The following is a 27,992-nucleotide window of genomic DNA, read 5'->3' as shown; positions in this document are numbered from 1 at the left end:
CGGAATAATAATAATAATAACCGGAACTTTTATCCGCACTACTGTGTTCCACCGTAGGAAATAATATATTGTTACACCCACAGAAGACAACTTTTAAAAAATGTACCGAAGATAATAAATTCTGGTTAAACTATTGTCCTCTAGTACAGGTGAGTTTGATATCCACCTGTGTGTGTATTTGAATCAAGCTTTTCAAATAACTACTACGATATGGGCGATTTGCCATAGTCTTATTTTGGTCTTGATGTTGTCTAGGCTGTCACTCGGAGAGCAATGGGGGTACACGGGCTGTGGAAGCTGCTTGAGACCACCGGGAAGCCCGTCAACCCCGAGACGCTCGAGGGCAAGATCCTGGCTGTCGGTATCCTTCCGGACACCACAAGGAAGTCCCCCACCTATCGCTCTCTTAAACTCTTTCTTTCTCTCTCCTTGTTCTTGACTTGTTTTTAAAAGTAGGGTTCCCTACTTCTTCCACTCAATCTCCCACCCATAACTACTGCACATCCCAGTCATAACATGTGTCTGCATCTTACATAGAGTTGGTGTCTAGTGTATTGTGGAGGAAACCAAATTACTCCATGTGTAACTCTGTGTTGTTGTCTGTTCACACTGCTATGCTTTATCTTGGCCAGGTCGCAGTTGTAAATGAGAACTTGTTCTCAACTAGCCTACCTGGTTAAATAAAGTTGAAATAAAAATGATTTTAAAAATTGGTCACACACATGGTTAGCAGATGTTAATGAGAGTGTAGCGAAATGCTTGTGCTTCTAGTTCCGACAATGCAGTAATAACCAACTATTAATCTAACCTAACAATTCCACAACTACTACCTTATAGACCGTGTAAGGGGATAAAGAATAAGGATATATGAATGAGTGATGGTACAGAGCAGCATAGGCAAGATGCAGTAGATGGTATTGAGTACAGTATATACATATGAGATGAGTATGTAAACAAAGTGGCATAGTTAAAGTGGCTAGTGATACATGTATTACATAAGGATGCAGTAGATGGTATAGAGTACAATATATACATATGAGATGAATAATGTAGGGTATGTAAACATTATATAAAGTGGAATTGTTTAAAGTGACTAGTGATACATTTATTACATCAAGATGGCAAGATGCAGTCTATGGTATAGAGTACAATATATACATATGAGATGAATAATGTAGGGTATGTAAACATTATATAAAGTGGAATTGTTTAAAGTGACTAGTGATACATTTATTACATCAAGATGGCAAGATGCAGTCTATGGTATAGAGTACAATATATACATATGAGATTAATAATGTAGGGTATGTAAACATTATATTAGATAGCATTGTTTAAAGTGACTAGTGATATATTTATTACAGAAAGATGCAGTAGATGATATAGAGTACAGTATATACATATGAGATGAGTAATGTAGGGTATGTAAACATTATATTAGATAGCATTGTTTAAAGTGACTAGTGATATATTTATTACAGAAAGATGCAGTAGATGATATAGAGTACAGTATATACATATGAGATGAGTAATGTAGGGTATGTAAACATTATATTAGATAGCATTGTTTAAAGTGACTAGTGATATATTTATTACAGAAAGATGCAGTAGATGATATAGAGTACAGTATATACATATGAGATGAGTAATGTAGGGTATGTAAACATTATATAAAGTGGCATTGTTTAAAGTGACTAGTGATACATTTATTACAGAAAGATGCAGTAGATGATATAGAGGACAGTATATACATATGAGATGAGTAATGTAGGGTATGTAAACATTATATAAAGTGGCTAGTGATACATTTATTACATCAAGATGCAGTAGATGATATAGCTGTTCAGTATATACATATGAGATGAGTATGTAAACATTCTGTAAAGTTAGCTAGTTGTCTGCCTGTGTCTCTGTAGAGATCCTTGACCTGTCCCTCTCCCAGACATCAGTATCTGGTTGAACCAGGCAGTGAAGGGTGTGAGAGACAGGGAGGGTAACAGTGTCCAGAATGCCCACCTGATCACCCTGTTCCATCGTCTTTGTAAATTGCTCTATTTCCGCATCAGACCTGTCTTCGTGTTCGATGGAGACGCACCTCTGATCAAGAAACAGACCCTGGTGTGTGTTGTCTGTCTGTCTCTGTCTTGTCTGGACCCTGGTGTGTTGTCTGTCTGTCTCTGTCTGGACCCTGGTGTGTGTTGTCTGTCTGTCTCTGTCTGTCTGGACCCTGGTGTGTTGTCTGTCTGTCTCTGTCTGGACCCTGGTGTGTGTTGTCTGTCTGTCTATGTCTGTCTGGACCCTGGTGTGTTGTCTGTCTGTCTCTGTCTGTCTGGACCCTGGTGTGTGTTGTCTGTCTGTCTCTGTCTGGACCCTGGTGTGTGTTGTCTGTCTGTCTATGTCTGTCTGGACCCTGGTGTGTTGTCTGTCTCTGTCTGTCTGGACCCTGGTGTGTGTTGTCTGTCTGTCTCTGTCTGGACCCTGGTGTGTGTTGTCTGTCTGTCTATGTCTGTCTGGACCCTGGTGTGTTGTCTGTCTGTCTCTGTCTGTCTGGACCCTGGTGTGTGTTGTCTGTCTGTCTCTGTCTGTCTGGACCCTGGTGTGTGTGTGTGTGTGTGTGTGTGTGTGTGTGTGTGTGTGTGTGTGTGTGTGTGTGTGTGTGTGTGTGTGTGTGTGTGTGTGTGTGTGTGTGTGTGTGTGTGTGTTAACCCTGTGCTTCCCTCCAGGCCATCAGAAGACAGAGAAAGGAGAAGACTATGGAGTCCAAGCAGACCAATGACAAACTCCTCAAGATCTTCCTGAAGAGACAAGCCATCAAAGCTGCTCTGGGAGAGAGGAGGTGAGGAGAGGAGAGGAGGAGAGGAAGGTCTGTATATAGGTCTGTAACCATAGAGGTCTGGTCTGTAACCATAGAGATCTGGCCTGTAACCATAGAGGTCTGGTCTGTATATAGGTCTGTAACCATAGAGGTCTGGTCTGTAACCATAGAGATCTGGTCTGTAACCATAGAGGTCTGGTCTGTAACCATAGAGATCTGGTCTGTAACCATAGAGGTCTGGTCTGTAACCATAGAGGTCTGGTCTGTAACCATAGAGGTCTGGTCTGTAACCATAGAGGTCTGGTCTGTAACCATAGAGGTCTGGTCTGTAACCATAGAGGTCTGGTCTGTAACCATAGAGGTCTGGTCTGTAACCATAGAGATCTGGTCTGTAACCATAGAGATCTGGTCTGTAACCATAGAGATCTGGTCTGTAACCATAGAGGTCTGGTCTGTATATAGGTCTGTAACCATAGAGGTCTGGTCTGTAACCATAGAGGTCTGGTCTGTAACCATAGAGGTCTGGTCTGTAACCATAGAGGTCTGGTCTGTAACCATAGAGGTCTGGTCTGTAACCATAGAGATCTGGTCTGTAACCATAGAGATCTGGTCTGTAACCATAGAGGTCTGGTCTGTATATAGGTCTGTAACCATAGAGGTCTGGTCTGTAACCATAGAGGTCTGGTCTGTAACCATAGAGATCTGGTCTGTAACCATAGAGATCTGGTCTGTAACCATAGAGATCTGGTCTGTAACCATAGAGATCTGGTCTGTAACCATAGAGGTCTGGTCTGTAACCATAGAGGTCTGGTCTGTAACCATAGAGGTCTGGTCTGTAACCATAGAGATCTGGTCTGTAACCATAGAGATCTGGTCTGTAACCATAGAGATCTGGTCTGTAACCATAGAGGTCTGGTCTGTAACCATAGAGATCTGGTCTGTATATAGGTCTGTAACCATAGAGGTCTGGTCTGTATATAGACCTGTAACCATAGAGATCTGGTCTGTAACCATAGAGGTCTGGTCTGTAACCATAGAGGTCTGGTCTGTAACCATAGAGATCTGGTCTGTAACCATAGAGATCTGGTCTGTAACCATAGAGGTCTGGTCTGTAACCATAGAGGTCTGGTCTGTATATAGGTCTGTAACCATAGAGATCTGGTCTGTATATAGGCCTGTAACCATAGAGATCTGGTCTGTAACCATAGAGATCTGGTCTGTAACCATAGAGGTCTGGTCTGTAACCATAGAGGTCTGGTCTGTATATAGGTCTGTAACCATAGAAGTCTGGTCTGTAACCATAGAGGTCTGGCCTGTAACCATAGAGGTCTGGTCTGTATATAGGTCTGTAACCATAGAGATCTGGTCTGTAACCATAGAGGTCTGGTCTGTATATAGGCCTGTAACCATAGAGATCTGGTCTGTAACCATAGAGATCTGGTCTGTAACCATAGAGATCTGGTCTGTATATAGGTCTGTAACCATAGAGATCTGGTCTGTAACCATAGAGATCTGGTCTGTAACCATAGAGATCTGGTCTGTAACCATAGAGGTCTGGTCTGTAACCATAGAGATCTGGTCTGTAACCATAGAGATCTGGTCTGTAACCATAGAGGTCTGGCCTGTAACCATAGAGGTCTGGTCTGTATATAGGTCTGTAACCATAGAGATCTGGTCTGTAACCATAGAGGTCTGGTCTGTGTTGTGATTCTCCTCCAGTCAGGATCATCTGCCCAGCCTGTATATAGGCCTGTAACCATAGAGGTCTGGTCTGTGTATAGGTCTGTAACCATAGAGGTCTGGTCTGTATATAGGTCTGTAACCATAGAGATCTGGTCTGTAACCATAGAGGTCTGGTCTGTGTTGTGATTCTCCTCCAGTCAGGATCATCTGCCCAGCCTGTATATAGGCCTGTAACCATAGAGGTCTGGTCTGTGTATAGGTCTGTAACCATAGAGGTCTGGTCTGTATATAGGTCTGTAACCATAGAGATCTGGTCTGTAACCGTAGAGATCTGGTCTGTGTTGTGATTCTCCTCCAGTCAGGATCATCTGCCCAGCCTGTCTGCTGTGAGGAGAGAGGAGGACATGTTCATGCTGCCTGCCCTGCCAGCCCAGGAGGAGGAGAGAGAGAGGAGCAGCTCAGAGGAGGAGGAGGAGCAGGTGGAGGAGGACAGCCGTCACATCTACCAGGTGAGGTCAACACCCACGTCATGTGACGGAGGAGAAAACAGAGAGGGTGGTGCTTTATCATCTTGTCCAATAAGAACACTGGATTCCTTTTTGTTTCATTAAGTTTTGCTACCTTGTGTCACCTGTCTGTCTGTCTGTCTGTCTGTCTGTCTGTCTGTCTGTCTGTCTGTCTGTCTGTCTGTCTGTCTGTCTGTCTGTCTGTCTGTCTGTCTGTCTGTCTGTCTGTCTGTCTGTCTGTCTGTCTGTCTGTCTGTCTGTCTGTCTGTCAGGGGGATTTCTATGAAGACTCTAACTCTGTGGACATCAACTCTGAGGAGTTTTCTGCCATGCCTCCTGAGGTGAAACATGAGATCCTTAAAGACATGAAGGAATTCAGCAAGAGACGACGCACCATGTACCACACCCCCCCTGAGGTACCACACCCCCCCTGACCTCCTGAGGTACCACACCCCCCCTGAGGTACCACACCCCCCTGAGGTACCACACACCCCCTGAGGTACCACACACCATGTACCACACTCCCTGAGGTACCACACCCCTGAGGTACCACACACCTCCTGAGGTACCACACCCCCCTGAGGTACCACACCCCCCTGAGGTACCACACCCCCTGATGTACCACACCCTCCCTGAGGTACCACACCCCCCTGAGGTACCACACCCCCCTGAGGTACCACACACCATGTACCACACCCCTCCTGAGGTACCACACCCCCCTGAGGTACCACACCCCCTGAGGTACCACACACCCCCTGAGGTACCACACACCATGTAACACACCCCCTGAGGTACCACACCCCTGAGGTACCACACACCTCCTGAGGTACCACACACCCCTGAGGTACCACACACCCCTGAGGTACCACACCCCCTGAGGTACCACACACCATGTACCACACCCCCCTGAGGTACCACACCCTCCCTGAGGTACCACACCCCCCTGAGGTACCACACCCCCTGAGGTACCACACACCATGTACCACACCCCCTTGAGGTACCACACCCCCCTGAGGTACCACACCCCCTGAGGTACCACACACCATGTACCACACCCCCTGAGGTACCCCCCCTGAGGTACCACACCACCCCTGAGGTACCACACCCCCTGAGGTACCACACCCCCTGAGGTACCACACCCCCTGAGGTACCACACACCCCTGAGGTACCACACCCCCTGAGGTACCACACACCAGGTACCACACCCCCTGAGTACCACACCCCCTGAGGTACCACACCCCCTGAGGTACCACACCCCCTGAGGTACCACACACCCCCTGAGGTACCACACACCAGGTACCACACCCCCTGAGGTACCACACCCCCTGAGGTACCACACACCAGGTACCACACCCCCTGAGGTACCACACCCCCTGAGGTACCACACACCAGGTACCACACCCCCTGAGGTACCACAACCCCCTGAGGTACCACACACCAGGTACCACACCCCCTGAGGTACCACACCCCCCTGAGGTACCACGCACCATGTACCACACCCCCTGAGGTACCACACCCCCTGAGGTACCACACCCCCTGAGGTACCACACACCCCCTGAGGTACCACACACCCCCTGAGGTACCACACACATGTACCACACACCCCTGAGGTACCACACACCCCCTGAGGTACCACACACCCCTGAGGTACCACACACCCCCTGAGGTACCACACACCCCTGAGGTACCACACCCCCTGGGGTACCACACCCCCTGGGGTACCACACCCCCGAGGTACCACACCCCCTGAGGTACCACACCCCCCTGAGGTACCACACCCCCTGAGGTACCACACACCATGTACCACACACCTCCTGAGGTACCACACACCTCCTGAGGTACCACACACCTCCTGAGGTACCACACACCTCCTGAGGTACCACACACACTGTCTCTCTCTGTGTGTGTGTGTGGCATGCACCCTAACCCAGTCCCCCCCTCTCCCAGCGGTCAGGGGACTTCTCCCAGTACCAGCTAGCAGGGCTGCTGCAGAGGAACAAGCTGAACGTGCGTCTGGAGGGGGTGGAGAGAGAGATGTCCAACCGTAGTGCTGGGAACGCCCCGGGGGTGGAGCTATGCAACCAGGGGGAGGGGCACAGCGTGGAGACACGACGCCTCCTCTCAGAAGACTCCACCCACTACATCCTCATCAAAGGTTAGAGGTCGAAGTGGGTCGGCGATCAACTTGAGGAATTCTCCGCATTAGACCTGTTCAAACTCATCCCCTCGTCTGTCTGTCTGTCTGTCTGTCTGTCTGTCTGTCTGTCTGTCTGTCTGTCTGTCTGTCTGTCTGTCTGTCTGTCTGTCTCTCTGTCTGTCTGTCTGTCTGTCTGTCTGTCTGTCTGTCTGTCTGTGTCTGTGTGTTCTTCAGGTCCGAAGAAGACCGACAACAGTGAGAGGGTGCCAGACATCCAGCCTGCGGCCTCTCCCTGGTTGGGTGGTCCCCTATCAGGGAGGGTTAGGACGGGGGGAGGGGAGAGACCTGAGCCCCTTTGGAGACCCATCTCGGAGGAGGAGAGCCTGGAGGAGGGACCCTCATCATCGTCTAAACATCCCCAGGACCCGAACCCGAGCCTGGGGGATACAGCACCCATCTCCCCCCGGACACTGAAGGCCATCCAGGCTGCCATGGATAGCAGCTTCTCAGACGAGGAGGAGAAGGATAGCTCCTGGGGTAGAGGAGGGAGTAGGGCTGAGGAGGAGGGGGGTGGCAGTGTGTCTCCTCGTACCCTCCTGGCCATTCAGCGAGCCACGGGAGAAGAGTTGGACGTAGGCCCGTCCCCAAACGCCACTACGATTGGCAGTTCTCCTGTTAAGCCCCACCCTCCCAGTCCCCAGCGTCCTGCCAACCGATTGTTCGTCATCAGCAGCTCTGAGGAGGAGACTGAAGGGAAGGACACGCCCCTGAGGACAACTCTGACCAATGAGGACAGGCTTGGGGTGGAGAAGGGGGATGAGCAACAGTCGCCTCTCCCCCTTCGCCTCCCCATTCCTCCTGCGGACAGGGTGCTCCTCAGCATGGAGGAGGAAACCGTCACCAGGAGGAGCAGGGAGGAGGTGGAGGAGATTCTGAGAAGGAACAGAGAGGAGTTGGAGCAAGCCATCGACAACAGGAACAGAGAGGAGTTGGAGCAAGCCATCGACAACAGGAACAGAGAGGAGTTGGAGCAAGCCATCGACAACAGGAACAGAGAGGAGTTGGAGCAAGCCATCGACAACAGGAACAGAGAGGAGTTGGAGCAAGCCATCGACAACAGGAACAGAGAGGAGTTGGAGCAAGCCATCGACAACAGGAACAGAGAGGAGTTGGAGCAAGCCATCGACAACAGGAACAGAGAGGAGTTGGAGCAAGCCATCGACAACAGGAACAGAGAGGAGTTGGAGCAAGCCATTGACAACAGGAACAGAGAGGAGTTGGAGCAAGCCATCGACAACAGGAACAGAGAGGAGTTGGAGCAAGCCATCGACAACAGGAACAGAGCTTTCCACTCTGCAGTGGGTCAGGGGGACAGTTTGGGTCAGGCTCTCGGTCTTATTCCCCCATCAGGCCTTGGTCTAAACAGAGAGGAGGAGACTGGGAGGAGCAGCCTAGTGACTGGGCCTTTACCTCCATCGCAGGAGGAGAGGAACACCAGGGAGGAGAGGAATGGACAGAACACTGGGGAGGAGAGGAATGGACAGATTGTGAAGATGGAGGACGGCAAGGAGCACAGTGAGCAGGACAGTGATTCAGAGAGCTTCGTTGACGTGTCTGAGGGGGAGGAGCTAAAGGAGGAGGAGACGGATGATTCGCTGATAGAGGTTGGGGGCGGTACTCCAGCTAAGGCACAGGAAGACGTGGCCAAGAAGGAGGAAGAGGAGGAGGCTTTAAGTAGCAGAGCTATCCCTTTGGAAGAGAGGGAGGAGGAGCCCCAGCCTCCCACAGAGCCCAGCCCAGCTCCTCCTGCCCCAGCGTCTGTTCCTCTACCCAACGAGTGGGAAGACATCAACGTGGTAAGATAAGTACTGCTTATATGTAATGGTGAAAAGACAGAGCATGGAGATGGAGATGACCAGGAAATAGACAGGAAAATGTCTGTTTCTCTGTGTGTGGTTGAGATGTGTTGTTGGAGCTGTTTGTACAGTAGAGATTTGAGGATGATGTACCTGTGTTGTCCTGTAGGGGGAGCTGTTTGTACAGTAGAGATTTGAGGATGTAGTACCTGTGTTGTCCTGTAGGGGGAGCTGTTTGTACAGTAGAGATTTGGGGATGTAGTACCTGTGTTGTCCTGTAGGGGGAGCTGTTTGTACAGTAGAGATTTGAGGATGTAGTATCCGTGTTGTCCTGTAGGGGGAGCTGTTTGTACAGTAGATATTTGAGGATGTAGTACCTGTGTTGTCCTGTAGGGGGAGCTGTTTGTACAGTAGAGATTTGAGGATGATGTACCTGTGTTGTCCTGTAGGGGGAGCTGTTTGTACAGTAGAAATTTGAGGATGTAGTACCTATGTTGTCCTGTAGGGGGAGATGTTTGTATGGTAGAGATTTGAGGATGCTGTACCTGTGTTGTCCTGTAGGGGGACCTGTTTGTACAGTACAGATTTGAGGATGGAGTACCTGTGTTGTCCTGTAGGGGGAGCTGTTTGTACAGTAGAGATTTGAGGATGCTGTACCTGTGTTGTCCTGTAGGGGGAGGTGTTTCTGTGTACAGTAGTGGAACTGGGTTGATGCAGTACCTGTATTGTCCTGTAGGAAGAGCTGTTACTGTGTACAGTAGTGGAACTGGGCTGATGCAGTACCTATATTGTCCACCAGGATGAGCTGGTGGCGCTAGAGAGCAGTCTTGGAGAGCAGCAGTCCAGGCTGAGGGAACAGAAGCAGCAGCAGGAGCGCGTCGCTGCCACGGTTACCGGACAGATGTGTCTGGAGAGCCAGGTAGAGGAGACAGTCAACACTCACATTTAGTCAGTCTGGTAAAGGAGCCAGTCAACACTCACATTTAGTCAGTCTGGTAAAGGAGCCAGTCAACACTCACATTTAGTCAGTCTGGTAAAGGAGCCAGTCAACACTCACATTTAGTCAGTCTGGTAAAGGAGCCAGTCAACACTCACATTTAGTCAGTCTGATAAAGGAGTCAGTCAACACTCACATTTAGTCAGTCTGATAAAGGAGCCAGTCAACACACATTTAGTCAGTCTGATAAAGGAGCCAGTCAACACACATTTAGTCAGTCTGATAAAGGAGGCAGTCAACACACACATTTAGTCAGTCTGATAAAGGAGTCAGTCAACACACACATTTAGTCAGTCTGATAAAGGAGTCAGTCAACACACACATTTAGTCAGTCTGATAAAGGAGACAGTCAACACACATTTAGTCAGTCTGGTAAAGGAGACAGTCAACACTCACATTTAGTCAGTCTGATAAAGGAGCCAGTCAACACTCACATTTAGTCAGTCTGGTAAAGGAGACAGTCAACACACACATTTAGTCAGTCTGGTAAAGGAGCCAGTCAACACTCACATTTAGTCAGTCTGATAAAGGAGCCAGTCAACACACACATTTAGTCAGTCTGATAAAGGAGACTGTCAACACACACATTTAGTCAGTCTGATAAAGGAGTCAGTCAACACACACATTTAGTCAGTCTGATAAAGGAGACAGTCAACACACACATTTAGTCAGTCTGATAAAGGAGACCGTCAACACTCACATTTAGTCAGTCTGATAAAGGAGTCAGTCAACACACACATTTAGTCAGTCTGATAAAGGAGCCAGTCAACACACACATTTAGTCAGTCTGATAAAGGAGACGGTCAACACACATTTAGTCAGTCTGGTAAAGGAGACGGACAACACACATTTAGTCAGTCTGATAAAGGAGACAGTCAACACACACATTTAGTCAGTCTGATAAAGGACACGGTCAACACACACATTTAGTCAGTCTGATAAAGGAGACAGTCAACACACATTTAGTCAGTCTGATAAAGGAGACCGTCAACACTCACATTTAGTCAGTCTGATAAAGGAGGCAGTCAACACACATTTAGTCAGTCTGGTAAAGGAGACCGTCAACACACACATTTAGTCAGTCTGATAAAGGAGACGGACAACACACATTTAGTCAGTCTGATAAAGGAGTCAGTCAACACACACATTTAGTTCATAGTGGATGTGATTGTCTGTGTATCATGTGCCTGTTTAAACACTAACTGATGGATGTGGCAGACCCTGACCCCTGACCCTGCCTCTTCCCCGGACCCTTCCCCTGACCCAGACCCTGACTCTTCCCCAGACCCTGCCTCTTCCCCGGACCCTTCCCCTGACCCAGACCCTGACTCTTCCCCAGACCCTGACTCTTCCCCGGACTCTTCCCCTGACCCAGACCCTGACTCTTCCCCTGACCCAGACCCTGACTCTTCCCCTGACCCAGACCCTGACTCTTCCCCTGACCCAGACCCTGACTCTTCCCCGGACAGTTCCCCTGACCCTTCCCCAGACCCTGACGCTTCCCTGGACTCTTCCCCTGACCCAGACCCTGACTCTTCCCTGACCCAGACCCTGACTCTTCCCCAGACCCTGACTCTTCCCCTGACCCAGACCCTGACTCTTCCCCTGACACTTCCCCTGACCCAGACCCGGACTCTTCCCCGGACTCTTCCCCTAACTCTTCCCCTGACCCAGACCCTGACCCAGACCCTGACTCTTCCCCTGACCCAGACCCTGACTCTTCCCCTGACCCAGACCCTGACTCTTCCCCTGACCCTGACTCTTCCCTGACCCAGACCCTTCCCCTGACCCAGACCCTGACCCTTCGCCTGACCCTTCCCTGACCCAGACCCTGACTCTTCCCCTGACTCTTCCCCTGACTCAGACCCTGACTCAGACCCTGACCCAGACCCTGACTCTTCCCCTGACTCTTCCCCTGACCCAGACCCTGACTCTTCCCCAGACCCTGACTCTTCCCCTGACCCAGACCCTGACTCTTCCCCTGACCCAGACCCTGACTCTTCCCCTGACCCAGACCCTTCCCCTGACCCAGACCCTGACCCAGACCCTGACCCTTCGCCTGACCCTTCCCCTGACCCAGACCCTGACTCTTCCCCTGATCCAGACCCTGACTCTTCCCCTGACTCAGACCCTGACTCAGACCCTGACTCAGACCCTGACCCAGACCCTGACTCTTCCCCGGACTCTTCCCCAGACCCGGACTCTTCCCCTGACCCAGACCCTGACTCTTCCCCTGACACTTCCCCTGACCCAGACCCGGACTCTTCCCGGACTCTTCCCCGGACTCTTCCCCGACTCTTCCCCTGACCCTTCCCCTGACCCTTCCCCTGACCCTTCCCCTGACCCTTCCCCTGACCCTTCCCCTGACTCTTCCCCTGACTCTTCCCCTGACCCAGACCCTGACTCTTCCCCTGACTCTTCCCTGACCCTGACTCAGACCCTGCCTCAGACCCTGACTCTTCCCCTGACCCAGACCCTGACTCTTCCCTGGACTCTTCCCCAGACCCGGACTCTTCCCCTGACCCAGACCCTGACTCTTCCCCTGACACTTCCCCTGACCCAGACCCGGACTCTTCCCCGGACTCTTCCCCTGACTCTTCCCCTGACCCAGACCCTGACCCTTCCCCTGACTCTTCCCCTGACCCAGACCCTGACCCTTCCCCTGACTCTTCCCCTGACCCAGACCCTGACTCTTCCCCTGACCCAGACCCTGACCCTGACCCAGACCCTGACTCTTCCCTGACCCTGACCCAGACCCTTCCCTGACCCAGACCCTGACTCTTCCCTGACCCAGACCCTGACCCTTCCCCGGACTCTTCCCCTGACCCAGACCCTGACTCCTCCCCAGACCCTGACTCTTCCCCGGACTCTTCCCCTGACCCTTCCCCTGACACTTCCCCTGACTCTTCCCCGGACAGTTCCCCTGACCCTGACCCTGACTCTTCCCCTGACTCTTCCCCTGACCCAGACCCTGACTCTTCCCCAGACCCTGACTCTTCCCCTGACCCAGACCCTGACTCTTCCCTGACCCAGACCCTGACTCTTCCCCTGACCCAGACCCTTCCCCTGACCCAGACCCTGACCCAGACCCTGACCCTTCCCTGACCCTTCCCCTGACCCAGACCCTGACTCTTCCCCTGATCCAGACCCTGACTCTTCCCTGACTCAGACCCTGACTCAGACCCTGACTCAGACCCTGACCCAGACCCTGACTCTTCCCCGGACTCTTCCCCAGACCCGGACTCTTCCCCTGACCCAGACCCTGACTCTTCCCCTGACACTTCCCCTGACCCAGACCCGGACTCTTCCCCGGACTCTTCCCCCTGGACTCTTCCCCGACTCTTCCCCCTGACCCTTCCCTGACCCTTCCCCTGACCCTTCCCCTGACCCTTCCCCTGACTCTTCCCCTGACCCAGACCCTGACTCTTCCCCTGACTCTTCCCCTGACCCTGACTCAGACCCTGCCTCAGACCCTGACTCTTCCCCTGACCCAGACCCTGACTCTTCCCTGGACTCTTCCCCAGACCCGGACTCTTCCCCTGACCCAGACCCTGACTCTTCCCCTGACACTTCCCCTGACCCAGACCCGGACTCTTCCCCGGACTCTTCCCCTGACTCTTCCCCTGACCCAGACCCTGACCCTTCCCCTGACTCTTCCCCTGACCCAGACCCTGACCCTTCCCCTGACTCTTCCCCTGACCCAGACCCTGACTCTTCCCCTGACCCAGACCCTGACCCAGACCCTGACTCTTCGCCTGACCCTGACCCAGACCCTTCCCCTGACCCAGACCCTGACTCTTCCCCTGACCCAGACCCTGACCCTTCCCCGGACTCTTCCCCTGACCCAGACCCTGACTCCTCCCCAGACCCTGACTCTTCCCCGGACTCTTCCCCTGACCCTTCCCCTGACACTTCCCCTGACTCTTCCCCGGACAGTTCCCCTGACCCTGACCCTGACTCTTCCCCTGACTCTTCCCCTGACTCTTCCCCTGACCCTTCCCCTGACTCTTCCCCTGACTCTTCCCCTGACTCTTCCCCTGACCCTTCCCCTGACTCTTCCCCAGACCCTGACCCAGACCCTGACTCTTCCCCTGACCCAGACCCTGACTCTTCCCCGGACTCTTCCCCTGACCCAGACCCTGACTCTTCCCCTGACCCAGACCCTGACTCTTCCCCGGACAGTTCCCCTGACCCTTCCCCTGACCCAGACCCTGACGCTTCCCTGGACTCTTCCCCTGACCCAGACCCTGACTCTTCCCCTGACCCAGACCCTGACTCTTCCCCAGACCCTGACTCTTCCCCTGACCCAGACCCTGACTCTTCCCCTGACTCTTCCCCTGACACTTCCCCTGACCCAGACACGGACTCTTCCCCGGACTCTTCCCCGGACTCTTCCCCTAACTCTTCCCCTGACCCAGACCCTGACTCTTCCCCTGACCCAGACCCTGACTCTTCCCCTGACCCAGACCCTTCCCCTGACCCAGACCCTTCCCCTGACCCAGACCCTGACCCTTCGCCTGACCCTTCCCTGACCCAGACCCTGACTCTTCCCCTGATCCAGACCCTGACTCTTCCCCTGACTCTTCCCCTGACTCTTCCCCTGACTCAGACCCTGACCCAGACCCTGACTCTTCCCGGACTCTTCCCCAGACCCGGACTCTTCCCCTGACCCAGACCCTGACTCTTCCCCTGACACTTCCCCTGACCCAGACCCGGACTCTTCCCCGGACTCTTCCCCGGACTCTTCCCCTGACTCTTCCCCTGACCCTTCCCCTGACCCTTCCCCTGACCCTTCCCCTGACTCTTCCCCTGACTCTTCCCCTGACTCTTCCCCTGACCCAGACCCTGACTCTTCCCCTGACCCTTCCCTGACTCTTCCCCTGACTCTGACTCAGACCCTGCCTCAGACCCTGACTCTTCCCCTGACCCAGACCCTGACTTCTCCCTGGACTCTTCCCCAGACCCGGACTCTTCCCCTGACCCAGACCCTGACTCTTCCCCTGACACTTCCCCTGACCCAGACCCGGACTCTTCCCCCACACCCCTGACTCTTCCCCTGACCCAGACCCTGACCCTTCCCCTGACTCTTCCCCTGACCCAGACCCTTCCCCTGACTCTTCCCCTGACCCAGACCCTGACTCTTCCCCTGACCCAGACCCTGACCCTTCCCCTGACCCAGACCCTGACTCTTCGCCTGACCCTGACCCAGACCCTTCCCCTGACCCAGACCCTGACTCTTCCCCTGACCCAGACCCTGACCCTTCCCCGGACTCTTCCCCTGACCCAGACCCTGACTCTTCCCCAGACCCTGACTCTTCCCCGGACTCTTCCCCTGACCCTTCCCCTGACACTTCCCCTGACTCTTCCCCGGACAGTTCCCCTGACCCTGACCCTGACTCTTCCCCTGACTCTTCCCCTGACCCTTCCCCTGACTCTTCCCCTGACTCTTCCCCTGACTCTTCCCCTGACCCAGACCCTGACCCAGACCCTGACTCTTCCCCTGACCCAGACCCTGACCCTTCCCCGGACTCTTCCCCTGACCCAGACCCTGACTCTTCCCCAGACCCTGACTCTTCCCCTGACTCTTCCCCTGACCCTTCCCCTGACACTTCCCTGACTCTTCCCCGGACAGTTCCCCTGACCCTGACCCTGACTCTTCCCCTGACTCTTCCCCTGACCCTTCCCCTGACTCTTCCCCTGACTCTTCCCCTGACTCTTCCCCTGACCCTTCCCTGACTCTTCCCCTGACCCTTCCCCTGACCCAGACCCTGACTCTTCCCCTGACCCAGACCCTGACTCTTCCCCGGACTCTTCCCCTGACCCAGACCCTGACTCCTCCCCAGACCCTGACTCTTCCCCGGACTCTTCCCCTGACCCTTCCCCTGACACTTCCCCTGACTCTTCCCCGGACAGTTCCCCTGACCCTGACCCTGACTCTTCCCCTGACTCTTCCCCTGACCCAGACCCTGACTCTTCCCCAGACCCTGACTCTTCCCCTGACCCAGACCCTGACTCTTCCCCTGACCCAGACCCTGACTCTTCCCCTGACCCAGACCCTTCCCCTGACCCAGACCCTGACCCAGACCCTGACCCTTCGCCTGACCCTTCCCCTGACCCAGACCCTGACTCTTCCCCTGATCCAGACCCTGACTCTTCCCCTGACTCAGACCCTGACTCAGACCCTGACTCAGACCCTGACCCAGACCCTGACTCTTCCCCGGACTCTTCCCCAGACCCGGACTCTTCCCCTGACCCAGACCCTGACTCTTCCCCTGACACTTCCCCTGACCCAGACCCGGACTCTTCCCCGGACTCTTCCCCGGACTCTTCCCCGGACTCTTCCCCTGACCCTTCCCCTGACCCTTCCCCTGACCCTTCCCCTGACCCTTCCCCTGACTCTTCCCCTGACTCTTCCCCTGACCCAGACCCTGACTCTTCCCCTGACTCTTCCCCTGACCCTGACTCAGACCCTGCCTCAGACCCTGACTCTTCCCCTGACCCAGACCCTGACTCTTCCCTGGACTCTTCCCCAGACCCGGACTCTTCCCCTGACCCAGACCCTGACTCTTCCCCTGACACTTCCCCTGACCCAGACCCGGACTCTTCCCCGGACTCTTCCCCTGACTCTTCCCCTGACCCAGACCCTGACCCTTCCCCTGACTCTTCCCCTGACCCAGACCCTGACCCTTCCCCTGACTCTTCCCCTGACCCAGACCCTGACTCTTCCCCTGACCCAGACCCTGACCCAGACCCTGACTCTTCGCCTGACCCTGACCCAGACCCTTCCCCTGACCCAGACCCTGACTCTTCCCCTGACCCAGACCCTGACCCTTCCCCGGACTCTTCCCCTGACCCAGACCCTGACTCCTCCCCAGACCCTGACTCTTCCCCGGACTCTTCCCCTGACCCTTCCCCTGACACTTCCCCTGACTCTTCCCCGGACAGTTCCCCTGACCCTGACCCTGACTCTTCCCCTGACTCTTCCCCTGACTCTTCCCCTGACCCTTCCCCTGACTCTTCCCCTGACTCTTCCCTGACTCTTCCCCTGACCCTTCCCCTGACTCTTCCCCAGACCCTGACCCAGACCCTGACTCTTCCCCTGACCCAGACCCTGACTCTTCCCCGGACTCTTCCCCTGACCCAGACCCTGACTCTTCCCTGACCCAGACCCTGACTCTTCCCCGGACAGTTCCCCTGACCCTTCCCCTGACCCAGACCCTGACGCTTCCCTGGACTCTTCCCCTGACCCAGACCCTGACTCTTCCCCTGACCCAGACCCTGACTCTTCCCCAGACCCTGACTCTTCCCCTGACCCAGACCCTGACTCTTCCCCTGACTCTTCCCCTGACACTTCCCCTGACCCAGACACGGACTCTTCCCCGGACTCTTCCCCGGACTCTTCCCCTAACTCTTCCCCTGACCCAGACCCTGACTCTTCCCCTGACCCAGACCCTGACTCTTCCCCTGACCCAGACCCTTCCCCTGACCCAGACCCTTCCCCTGACCCAGACCCTGACCCTTCGCCGGACCCTTCCCCTGACCCAGACCCTGACTCTTCCCCTGATCCAGACCCTGACTCTTCCCCTGACTCTTCCCCTGACTCTTCCCCTGACTCAGACCCTGACCCAGACCCTGACTCTTCCCCGGACTCTTCCCCAGACCCGGACTCTTCCCCTGACCCAGACCCTGACTCTTCCCCTGACACTTCCCCTGACCCAGACCCGGACTCTTCCCCGGACTCTTCCCCGGACTCTTCCCCTGACTCTTCCCCTGACCCTTCCCCTGACCCTTCCCCTGACCCTTCCCCTGACTCTTCCCCTGACTCTTCCCCTGACTCTTCCCCTGACCCAGACCCTGACTCTTCCCCTGACCCTTCCCCTGACTCTTCCCCTGACTCTGACTCAGACCCTGCCTCAGACCCTGACTCTTCCCCTGACCCAGACCCTGACTTCTCCCTGGACTCTTCCCCAGACCCGGACTCTTCCCCTGACCCAGACCCTGACTCTTCCCCTGACACTTCCCCTGACCCAGACCCGGACTCTTCCCCGGACTCTTCCCCTGACTCTTCCCCTGACCCAGACCCTGACCCTTCCCCTGACTCTTCCCCTGACCCAGACCCTTCCCCTGACTCTTCCCCTGACCCAGACCCTGACTCTTCCCCTGACCCAGACCCTGACCCTTCCCCTGACCCAGACCCTGACTCTTCGCCTGACCCTGACCCAGACCCTTCCCCTGACCCAGACCCTGACTCTTCCCTGACCCAGACCCTGACCCTTCCCCGGACTCTTCCCTGACCCAGACCCTGACTCTTCCCCAGACCCTGACTCTTCCCCGGACTCTTCCCCTGACCCTTCCCCTGACACTTCCCCTGACTCTTCCCCGGACAGTTCCCTGACCCTGACCCTGACTCTTCCCCTGACTCTTCCCCTGACCCTTCCCCTGACTCTTCCCCTGACTCTTCCCCTGACTCTTCCCCTGACCCAGACCCTGACCCAGACCCTGACTCTTCCCCTGACCCAGACCCTGACCCTTCCCGGACTCTTCCCCTGACCCAGACCCTGACTCTTCCCCAGACCCTGACTCTTCCCCTGACTCTTCCCCTGACCCTTCCCCTGACACTTCCCCTGACTCTTCCCCGGACAGTTCCCCTGACCCTGACCCTGACTCTTCCCCTGACTCTTCCCCTGACCCTTCCCCTGACTCTTCCCCTGACTCTTCCCCTGACTCTTCCCCTGACCCTTCCCCTGACTCTTCCCCTGACCCTTCCCTGACCCAGACCCTGACTCTTCCCCTGACCCAGACCCTGACTCTTCCCCGGACTCTTCCCCTGACCCAGACCCTGACTCCTTTCCTGACCCAGACCCTGACTCTTCCCCGGACTCTTCCCCTGACCCAGACCCTGACTCTTCCCCTGACCCAGACCCTGACTCTTCCCCGGACAGTTCCCCTGACCCTTCCCCTGACCCAGACCCTGACGCTTCCCTGGACTCTTCCCCTGACCCAGACCCTGACTCTTCCCCTGACCCAGACCCTGACTCTTCCCCAGACCCTGACTCTTCCCCTGACCCAGACCCTGACTCTTCCCCTGACTCTTCCCCTGACACTTCCCCTGACCCAGACCCGGACTCTTCCCCGGACTCTTCCCCGGACTCTTCCCCTAACTCTTCCCCTGACCCAGACTCTGACCCAGACCCTGACCCAGACCCTGACTCTTCCCCTGACCCAGACCCTGACTCTTCCCCTGACCCAGACCCTGACTCTTCCCCTGACCCAGACCCTTCCCCTGACCCAGACCCTGACCCTTCCCCTGACCCAGACCCTGACCCTTCGCCTGACCCTTCCCCTGACCCAGACCCTGACTCTTCCCCTGATCCAGACCCTGACTCTTCCCCTGACTCTTCCCCTGACTCAGACCCTGACCCAGACCCTGACTCTTCCCCGGACTCTTCCCCAGACCCGGACTCTTCCCCTGACCCAGACCCTGACTCTTCCCCTGACACTTCCCCTGACCCAGACCCGGACTCTTCCCCGGACTCTTCCCCGGACTCTTCCCCGGACTCTTCCCCTGACTCTTCCCCTGACCCTTCCCCTGACTCTTCCCCTGACTCTTCCCCTGACCCAGACCCTGACTCTTCCCCTGACCCTTCCCCTGACTTCCCCTGACTCTGACTCAGACCCTGACTCAGACCCTGACTCAGACCCTGCCTCAGACCCTGACTCTTCCCCTGACCCAGACCCTGACTCTTCCCTGGACTCTTCCCCAGACCCGGACTCTTCCCCTGACCCAGACCCTGACTCTTCCCCTGACACTTCCCCTGACCCAGACCCGGACTCTTCCCCGGACTCTTCCCCTGACTCTTCCCCTGACCCAGACCCTGACCCTTCCCCTGACTCTTCCCCTGACCCAGACCCTGACCCTTCCCCTGACTCTTCCCCTGACCCAGACCCTGACTCTTCCCCTGACCCAGACCCTGACTCTTCCCCTGACCCAGACCCTTCCCCTGACCCAGACCCTTCCCCGGACTCTTCCCCTGACCCAGACCCTGACTCTTCCCCAGACCCTGACTCTTCCCCGGACTCTTCCCCTGACCCTTCCCCTGACACTTCCCCTGACTCTTCCCCGGACAGTTCCCCTGACTCTTCCCCTGACTCTTCCCCTGACCCTTCCCCTGACTCTTCCCCTGACTCTTCCCCTGACCCTTCCCATGACTCTTCCCCTGACTCAGACCCTGACTCAGACCCTGACCCAGACCCTGACTCTTCCCCGGACTCTTCCCCAGACCCGGACTCTTCCCCTGACCCAGACCCTGACTCTTCCCCTGACACTTCCCCTGACCCAGACCCGGACTCTTCCCGGACCCTTCCCCCGGACTCTTCCCCTGACTCTTCCCCTGACCCTTCCCCTGACCCTTCCCCTGACTCTTCCCCTGACTCTTCCCCTGACCCAGACCCTGACTCTTCCCCTGACCCTTCCCCTGACTCTTCCCTGACTCTGACTCAGACCCTGACTCAGACCCTGACTCAGACCCTGCCTCAGACCCTGACTCTTCCCCTGACCCAGACCCTGACTCTTCCCTGGACTCTTCCCCAGACCCGGACGCTTCCCCTGACCCAGACCCTGACTCTTCCCCTGACACTTCCCCTGACCCAGACCCGGACTCTTCCCCGGACTCTTCCCCTGACTCTTCCCCTGACCCAGACCCTGACCCTTCCCCTGACTCTTCCCCTGACCCAGACCCTGACCCTTCCCCTGACTCTTCCCCTGACCCAGACCCTGACTCTTCCCCTGACCCAGACCCTGACCCTTCCCCTGACCCAGACCCTGACTCTTCGCCTGACCCTGACCCAGACCCTTCCCCTGACCCAGACCCTGACTCTTCCCCTGACCCAGACCCTGACCCTTCCCGGACTCTTCCCCTGACCCAGACCCTGACTCTTCCCCAGGCCCTGACTCTTCCCGGACTCTTCCCCTGACCCTTCCCCTGACACTTCCCCTGACTCTTCCCCGGACAGTTCCCCTGACCCTGACCCTGACTCTTCCCCTGACTCTTCCCCTGACCCTTCCCCTGACTCTTCCCCTGACCCTTCCCCTGACTCTTCCCCTGACTCTTCCCCTGACCCAGACCCGGACCTTCCCCTGACTCTTCCCGTGACAATTCCCCGGACTCTTCCCCGGACTCTTCCCCTGACCCTTAGTTTGTTTAGCTAAACAAGCTAGGATTGATAGTTTGGTACGCCAAACAAGCTAAGACTGATAGTTTGGTTAGCTAAACTATTACCACGGCAACTACTGTAGCTATCTAGTAAACATGCTAACGACTTCAGTGAATGTTGAACACATGTTTAGCTGCAAATGTGTTAAATTATAGCCATGTTATAAAAAGATTAATAATCAACTCTGTGGAAGGTCAGTTCCTCACCGCTCCGTGGAACACACCATTTCCTGTCGTCATTATTTTCCGTAGAAAGCATAGGCCCCCCTGTCGTCGATGACGATCCCTTACCGGGTCTAATGTCCCGGTGGGTCTTGTCCGTCAGGAGCTGCTGAGGTTGTTTGGCGTACCCTTCCTGGTGGCTCCCGGTGAGGCCGAGGCCCAGTGTGCAGCCCTGGACCGGACCGACCAGACCCATGGAACAATCACCGATGACAGCGACGTCTGGCTGTTCGGAGGACGACACGTCTACAAGAACTTCTTCAGCCAGAACAAATACCTAGAATACTACCAGTACGTAGACCTACAGAACCAACTGGGTACGTAGACCTACAGAACCAACTGGTTACGTAGACCTACAGAACCAACTGGGTACGTAGAACCCTAGCAGTACGTAGATCTACAGAACCAACTGGGTACGTAGAACCCTAGCAGTACGTAGACCTACAGAACCAACTGGTTACGTAGACCTACAGAACCAACTGGGTACGTAGACCTACAGAACCAACTGGGTACGTAGAACCCTAGCAGTACGTAGACCTACAGAACCAACTGGGTACGTAGACCTACAGAACCAACTGGGTACGTAGACCTACAGAACCAACTGGGTACGTAGACCTACAGAACCAACTGGTTACGTAGACCTACAGAACCAACTGGGTACGTAGAACCCTAGCAGTACGTAGACCTACAGAACCAACTGGGTACGTGGACCTACAGAACCAACTGGGTACGTAGACCTACAGAACCAACTGGGTACGTAGACCTACAGAACCAACTGGTTACGTAGACCTACAGAACCAACTGGGTACGTAGAACCCTAGCAGTACGTAGACCTACAGAACCAACTGGGTACGTGGACCTACAGAACCAACTGGTTACGTAGACCTACAGAACAAACTGGGTACGTAGAACCCTAGCAGTACGTAGACCTACAGAACCAACTGGGTACGTGAGACCTACAGAACCAACTGGGTACGTAGACCTACAGAACCAACTGGGTACGTAGAACCCTAGCAGTAACCTACAGAACCAACTGGGTACGTAGACCTACAGAACCAACTGAGTACGTAGAACCCTAGCAGTACGTAGATCTACAGAACCAACTGGGTGCGTAGAACCCTAGCAGTACGTAGACCTACAGAACCAACTGGGTACGTAGACCTACAGAACCAACTGGGTACGTAGAACCCTAGCAGTACGTAGATCTACAGAACCAACTGGGTACGTAGAACCCTAGCAGTACGTAGACCTACAGAACCAACTGGTTACGTAGACCTACAGAACCAACTGGTTACGTAGAACCCTAGCAGTATGTAGACCTACAGAACCAACTGGGTACGTAGAACCCTAGCAGTACGTAGACCTACAGAACCAACTGGGTACGTAGACCTACAGAACCAACTGGGTACGTAGAACCTTAGCAGTACGTAGACCTACAGAACCAACTGGGTACGTAGACCTACAGAACCAACTGGGTACGTAGACCTACAGAACCAACTGGGTACGTAGAACACTACCAGTACGTAGACCTACAGAACCAACTGGGTACGTAGACCTACAGAACCAACTGGGTACGTAGAACACTACCAGTACGTAGACCTACAGAACCAACTGGTTACGTAGACCTACAGAACCAACTGGGTACGTAGAACCCTAGCAATACGTAGATCTACAGAACCAACTGGGTACGTAGAACCCTAGCAGTACGTAGACCTACAGAACCAACTGGGTACGTAGACACCCACCCCACCCACACACCCAAACCACTAGACACCAACCCCCCACCCACCCAAACCACTAGACACCAACCCCCCACCCACCCAAACCACTAGACACCAACCCACCCACCCAAATCACTAGACACCAACCCCCCACCCAAACCACTAGACACCAACCCACCCACCCACCCAAATCACAAGATACCAACCCACCCACCCAAACCACTAGACACCAACCCACCCACCCACCCAAATCACTAGACACCAACCCCCCACCCACCCAGACCACTAGACACCAACCACCCCACCCAAACTACTAGACACCAACCCCCCCCCACCCAAACCACTAGACACCAACCCCCCGACCCAAACCACTAGACACCAACCCCCCGACCCAAACCACTAGACACCAACCCCCCACCCTCCCAAACCACTAGACGCCAACCCCCAAACCACTAGAGACCAACCCCCCACCCAAACCAATAGACGCCAACCCCCCCACCCACCCAAACCACTAGATACCAACCCCCGACCCAAACCACTAGACACCAACCCCCCGACCCAAACCACTAGACGCCAACCCCCCAAACCACTAGATACCAACCACACCCACCCCACCCACCCACCCAAACCAATAGACGCCAACCCCCCACCCACCCAAACCACTAGATACCAACCACCCACACCCCACCCACCCACCCAAACCACAAGACACCAACCACCCCCCACCCACCCAAACCAATAGACGCCAACCCCCACCCACCCAAACCACTAGATACCAACCACCCCCCCACCACCACTAGACTACTCTCTCTAACCCTCGTCCCTCCCCAGGCGTGGACCGTACCAAGCTGATTAACCTGGCCTACCTGCTGGGTAGTGACTATACGGAGGGAGTCCCGGGGGTGGGCTTTGTGACGGGCATGGAGATACTCAACGAGTTCCCTGGACCTGGCACGGAACCAGTCAGCATGTTCAGGTCAGGACCGGGGGGGGGGGGGGGGGGGGTCTAGTGGTCTGGGTGGGTTCAGGGTATTGTGTGGTGATGAATAATGAATGAGTGGTCCTGTGTGACTTTAGCTATGCCAAGATTGTGGGTTCACTTCCCTCAGAGATCACAGAGAGAGAACACAGCTGTTTTTCTTTACTCGGTCTGTCTGTGCTTTCTGTCTCCGTTTCCCCTTCCAGTGAGTGGTGGTCCTTGGCCCAGCAGCAGCAACGTCTGACCTCTGACCCCCGTGACTCCAAGGTCAAGAGGAAACTGAGAGGGCTTCGGCTGCGGCCGGGCTTCCCCAACCCTGCCGTGGCAACTGCCTACCTGCAGCCCAGCGTCGACCTATCAGAAAGCTCCTTTAGCTGGGGCCGCCCACACCTCGACCTCCTCAAGGAATATCCTCTAGGAGAGTGTGTGTGTGCGTGTGCGTGTGTGTGAGATGTTCTGTGTAGTTTTTGGGACCAGTTTTTCTTAACCCTCAGCCTACATTCTGTGAGAGTCGTTTTGGTTGGAACAGCAGGAAGACAGAAGAGACTCTACATCCTGTTATCAAACAGCTCAACACACAACAGGTATTAGTCTGGATCAATAGGTATTAGTCTGGATCAATAGTCTGGATCAATAGGCATTAGTCTGGATCAATAGGTATTAGTCTGGATCAATAGTCTGGATCAATAGGCATTAGTCTGGATCAATAGGTATTAGTCTGGATCAATAGGTATTAGTCTGGATCAATAGGTATTAGTCTGGATCAATAGGTATTAGTCTGGATCAATAGGCATTAGTCTGGATCAATAGGTATTAGTCTGGATCAATAGGTATTAGTCTGGATCAATAGTCTGGATCAACAGGTATTAGTCTGGATCAATGGGGTATTAGTCTGGATCAATAGATAGGTATTAGTCTGGATCAATAGATAGGTATTAGTCTGGATCAATAGGTATTAGTCTGGATCAATAGGTATTAGTCTGGATCAATAGGCATTAGTCTGGATCAATAGGCATTAGTCTGGATCAATAGGTATTAGTCTGGATCAATAGGTATTAGTCTGGATCAATAGTCTGGATCAACAGGTATTAGTCTGGATCAATGGGGTATTAGTCTGGATCAATAGATAGGTATTAGTCTGGATCAATAGGTATTAGTCTGGATCAATAGATAGGTATTAGTCTGGATCAATAGATAGGTATTAGTCTGGATCAACAGGTATTAGTCTGGATCAATAGGTATTAGTCTGGATCAATAGGCATTAGTCTGGATCAATAGGCATTAGTCTGGATCAATAGGTATTAGTCTGGATCAATAGGTATTAGTCTGGATCAATAGTCATTAGTCTGGATCAATAGGCATTAGTCTGGATCAATAGGTATTAGTCTGGATCAATAGGTATTAGTCTGGATCAATAGTCATTCATCTGGATCAATAGGTATTAGTCTGGATCAATAGGTATTAGTCTGGATCAATAGGTATTAGTCTGGATCAATAGGTATTAGTCTGGATCAATAGGTATTAGTCTGGATCAATGATTGGTAGTAATTATTGCAAGTAGAGATTGAGAATGACTTGGGTATAATAGTGAATTTATTGTGAAGTTGCCTCTGATCTGTCCTGTATACCTCCATTCCTCTCTCTCCCCTCCTCTCCATTCTCCCCCCCTCCCCTCCTTCTCTCCCCTCCTCTCTCCCCCCCTCCTCCCTCCCCCTCCTCTCCCCTCCTCCCTCCCCCTCCTTCTCTCCCCTCCTCCCTTCCTGTAGACCCAGCTGCGTATCGACTCGTTCTTCCGTCTGGAGCAGCAGGAGAGACAGGCCATCAAGAGCCAGCGCCTCCGCCGGGCCGTTACCTGTATAAAGAGGAAAGAGAGGGAGGACGGAGGGAGGGAGGGAAGAGAGGGAGGACGGAGGGAGGGAAGAGGAAGAAGAGGGGACTGGCTCTCCGTCCAAGGCTAAAAGAGGGAAGGGGTCAGAGCCAAAGCAGAGGAAGGGAGAGGTGGAAGAGGGGACAGGGGGGTTCCTGGGGTCAGAGGTCAGTAAGCCTGCTCAAGAGAATGTGGGAAGAGCCAACCAGGATGTGGGAGTGGCCAGCCAAGAAAGAGAGGAAGTAGGAGTGGTTAGTCATAATGTGGGAGGGGCCAACCTGGCTGTGGGAGGAGTCAGCCAGCAGAGGAAAGAAGTGCTTCCTCCTCCTAATAACGGAGTACCTCAACCTAAACTCCTCCCTAATAGGACGGAGCAGAATGACAGCAGCAGTTCCGGGGACGACGGTGACAGCGGGGTCGCCATGGTAACGGCCCAGTCAGTGTTTAGGGGCCAACCGAGAGAAGGGAGGGGGGGTAAGAGAGGTGGGAGGGGGGGAAAGAGAGGCGGGGGGAGAGGCAGAGGAAGGAAGACACTGTGACACTTTAAACTCTCGACCGTCTCTTGTTGATGATGTCATCAGAGGGATATATATGACCAATAAACAGGCGCTGTGTTGTAAACCCATGGCATGATGTCATCAGAGGGATCTATATGACCAATAAACAGGCGCTGTGTTGTAAACCCATGACATGATGTCATCAGAGGGATATATATATGACCAATAAACAGGCGCTGTGTTGTAAACCCATGACATGATGTCATCAGAGGGATCTATATGACCAATAAACAGGCGCTGTGTTGTAAACCCATGACATGATGTCATCAGAGGGATATATATATGACCAATAAACAGGCGCTGTGTTGTAAACCCGTGACATGATGTCATCAGAGGGATATATATATGACCAATAAACAGGCGCTGTGTTGTAAACCCATGACATGATGTCATCAGAGGGATCTATATATGACCAATAAACAGGCGCTGTGTTGTAAACCCATGACATGATGTCATCAGAGGGATATATATGACCAATAAACAGGCGCTGTGTTGTAAACCCATGACATGATGTCATCAGAGGGATATATATATGACCAATAAACAGGCGCTGTGTTGTAAACCCATGACATGATGTCATCAGAGGGATCTATATATGACCAATAAACAGGCGCTGTGTTGTAAACCCATGACATGATGTCATCAGAGGGATATATATATGACCAATAAACAGGCGCTGTGTTGTAAACCCATGACATGATGTCATCAGAGGGATCTATATATGACCAATAAACAGGCGCTGTGTTGTAAACCCATGACATGATGTCATCAGAGGGATCTATATGACCAATAAACAGGCGCCGTTTGTTGGTGTATTTTCTATGTTTGTGATGAATATTTGGAAAAATGAAAATGTTTTTGTATTACAAAGGCAGTCTTGTTATTTGTTTCCACGATGGGTCTCTGCTTGTTTACATCGTTCTTTAACAGGGATGCCTCAGAGAGACAGCATCGTTCTTTAACAGGAAGGGATGCCTCAGAGAGACCGCATCGTTCTTTAACAGGAAGGGATGCCTCAGAGAGACAGCATCGTTCTTTAACAGGATGGGAACAGCAGGTAGAAGACAGCAGGTAGAGAACAGCAGATAGGATGCAGCAGGTAGAGAACAGCAGGTAGAGAACAGCAGGTAGAGAGCAGCAGGTAGAGAACAGCAGGTAGAGAACAGCAGGTAGAGAACAGCAGGTAGGATGCAGCAGGTAGAGAACAGCAGGTAGCGAACAGCAGGTAGAGAACAGCAGGTAGAGAGCAGCAGGTAGAGAACAGCAGATAGAGAGCAGCAGGTAGAGAACAGCAGGTAGAGAACAGCAGGTAGAGAACAGCAGGTAGAACAGCAGGTAGAGAGCAGCAGGTAGAACAGCAGGTAGAGAACAGCAGGTAGAGAACAGCAGGTAGGATGCAGCAGGTAGAGAACAGCAGGTAGAGAACAGCAGGTAGAGAG

The 27,992-nt window shown here is 53.9% G+C and overlaps 1 protein-coding gene across 1 annotated transcript; it reads left to right on the top strand.

Moving 5' to 3' along the window:
• Window positions 1-27: 27 nt before the first annotated feature.
• On the top strand, window positions 28-26,021 carry LOC124023159 (DNA excision repair protein ERCC-5 homolog; the record flags this gene model as incomplete). Its single annotated transcript, XM_046337696.1, has 14 exons — window positions 28-149; window positions 256-361; window positions 1,943-2,118; window positions 2,724-2,836; window positions 4,857-5,007; window positions 5,277-5,420; window positions 6,952-7,159; window positions 7,376-8,997; window positions 9,797-9,916; window positions 21,533-21,746; window positions 23,982-24,126; window positions 24,336-24,536; window positions 24,629-24,713; window positions 25,896-26,021. Coding segments are annotated over exons 2-14 (3,393 nt in total), but the record flags the coding sequence as incomplete, so codon positions are not given.
• Window positions 26,022-27,992: the final 1,971 nt, after the last annotated feature.

This window comes from Oncorhynchus gorbuscha, unplaced genomic scaffold (assembly GCF_021184085.1).
Source record: "Oncorhynchus gorbuscha isolate QuinsamMale2020 ecotype Even-year unplaced genomic scaffold, OgorEven_v1.0 Un_scaffold_1521, whole genome shotgun sequence".
In the NCBI taxonomy this organism is placed as follows: Eukaryota; Metazoa; Chordata; class Actinopteri; order Salmoniformes; family Salmonidae; genus Oncorhynchus; species Oncorhynchus gorbuscha.
Note: the sequence above shows the minus strand (reverse complement) of the source record. Positions and strands in the feature narration are given on the sequence as shown.